The 2500-nt window shown below is 22.7% G+C and overlaps 1 protein-coding gene across 1 annotated transcript in view; it reads right to left on the bottom strand.

The window, feature by feature from the left end:
- PRSY57_0714700 (queuine tRNA-ribosyltransferase, putative) overlaps window positions 1-1861 on the bottom strand; it is a gene marked incomplete at both ends in the record, with an annotated part of 2379 nt that extends 518 nt beyond the window's left edge. Inside the window, one exon of the mRNA XM_012906801.2 lies at window positions 1-1861. This exon is cut by the window's left edge and continues 518 nt beyond it. Coding sequence (XP_012762255.2) covers window positions 1-1861 — 1861 coding nt within the window.
- Between the last annotated feature and the right edge of the window lie 639 nt (window positions 1862-2500).

Here is a 2500-nt window from a genome sequence, read left to right as displayed (position 1 = left end):
AATAAATATTATGTATTGTTAGTAACACGTTTGTTATTGTATTTCTTTTCGATATAAGATAATGTAAAGCTGCTTTTGTATATTTTAAACATACGTAACATCTACAATTTTTTTCTAAACGTGAAAAGTCATATTTATATTTTGCTTGTTTTAATTTTATTGTTCCATCAAAACTTACTGCAGTATTAAATCTTGCCGTTCGAGATGGATATACACAATCATACATATCATAACCAAATAAAGAACAAAATATTATATCGACTATATATCCTATTCCCATTATATATCTACATTTATTTGTTGGTAAGTAATTATATTTTTTATTCTTTTCATTTGAACAATGATGAATAATTTCAATAAATTTCTTTTTCTTTTCTCCTCCACATAAACCACCAACAGCATATCCATTTAACTTCTGACGTAAAATATAATCCATAGAAATATTTCTTAAATCTATATGTAACCCACCTTGAACTATACCAAATAAACTTTGTTCTTCTTTTTTTTTATGAATATCTATACATCTCTTTAACCATCTATTAGTACGATGTGTAGCTTCTTCAATCTTATTTTTATTTTCTTCTAAAGATGAACGAACGTCATCTAGAGCCATGATGATGTCACTACCTATAAAATTCTGAAGTCTTATCGATATTTCAGGCGAAAGTAATATATCTTCTCCCATATCTACATATTTTTTCCTTTTACAACTATTCTCTTCATTTGTATTGTTATAATTTTCATCACAAACATTTTTATTTATCTCATCAAATATATCATCAACTCCATTATCACGTACTACCATATTATCATTATTATTATCATTCTTATTATCATTCTTATTATCATTCTTATTATCATTATTATTATCATTATGCATGTCGCTACACACACTTTCACATGTTCTCTTTACTACATCTCCAACATTACAGGCCTTGATATTTTTCTTTATAACTTCACTATTATAAATATTATTAAATAATATCCCTTCCTCTAAAATTTTTATCCTTTTGCTTAAGGACACCATCTGGAAACCACCAGAATCAGTAAGCATGGCGTTCGGAAATTTTATTAAATTATTTATATCTTTATTATATTCAAATATCGACATATCATATATATTAGATAAATGATACGTATTACTTAAAATTATATAATTACATATGTCGTTTACATCTTCTAAAGTTAATCCTTTAATACAGCATTTTGTACCTACAGGCATAAAAAAGGGGGACAATATAATTGTGTTCTTTTGTGCAGGCTCACCACTACAAATACTATCACTACATAAATTACTACTACAAATATTACTACTACAAATATTACTACTACTACTATAAATGTTGTGATTATTATTATTATTATTATCAGCACCATTGAGATACTTCTTTTTTATTACGATAAGATTTATACGAGCTCTTTTATTCTTTTTTATATTAATAAGCTTCAAGTTTTTGCGGTAATCTTTAATTTTTTTTTTTTTATGCCTATTACAAGGTTTGTCATTATCGTATATACAATCTACCTTGGTTTTATTCTTATCATCAGGATCCATATATTCTATCTTTTCATTATCATCCATATCGCTGTCATCAGAACTACTTATATAATTAGAAAAGTAGTCTTTATTTGGGCCCTTTCTTAATTCATGAATTACTCTATTTATATCTTTCATATCAATATAAGCAAAATTATCTTTACAGAATCTTACAAAATTATTATAATTCTCACGATCTTCTTTAGTTAAAAAATCATATGTAAGGGGTTCTTCATAATTATCATTTGTAGTATTATGTTGTTCTTCATTTATTTTTTCATTTTTTCTCTTTTTTATTAATGTAGCATCATTTTCTTCACTCATTTTTTTCTTCTTATTATTTCTTGGCTTGTTCCTACAGCTTTTCGTTGTATTTATGTATGTGTTTTTATTGGAAACAAATTAAAAGAAATGAATAAATAAATAAATAAATAAATAAATATTATATATATAATATACATGTAACACAATTTTTTAATTTATATATTTTATAATTACTATTTGATTTGATTTTATTATTTTTTTTTTGTTGTTGTTGTATCCCTATAGTGATATTTATTTAAATTATATACTTATTTTATTTATAATAATTTTATTTAAAAAAAAAAAAAAAAACAACAAAAAAGCCGTCATGATTCCTTTTTTTTTTTTTTTTCTTCTTCAATAATATATAGAGATCATCTAATGACAACACATAGAAACTTTAAAAAAAAAAAGTTTACATCTAAAAAGATTAATAAAAATAAATATATTATTTAATTTTCTGTGTTCTCCTCTTTGTTAATTATATATGTATATATATATATATATATATATATATATATAATGTAACTCGAAAAAAAATAAAAAATTTATAGTATGTATATAAGTGTTCTATAAAAATAGTTAAGGTATAGATCATATATATATATATCATAAATAATAAGAGTTAAAAATCTTTAAGAAAAAAAAAAAAAAAAAAAA

The sequence above is a fragment of the Plasmodium reichenowi genome, chromosome 7 (assembly GCF_001601855.1).
Source record: "Plasmodium reichenowi strain SY57 chromosome 7, whole genome shotgun sequence".
Lineage (NCBI taxonomy): Eukaryota > Apicomplexa > Aconoidasida > Haemosporida > Plasmodiidae > Plasmodium > Plasmodium reichenowi.
The sequence above is the reverse complement of the archived record's forward strand: the minus strand, read 5'-3'. Positions and strand labels throughout refer to the sequence as shown.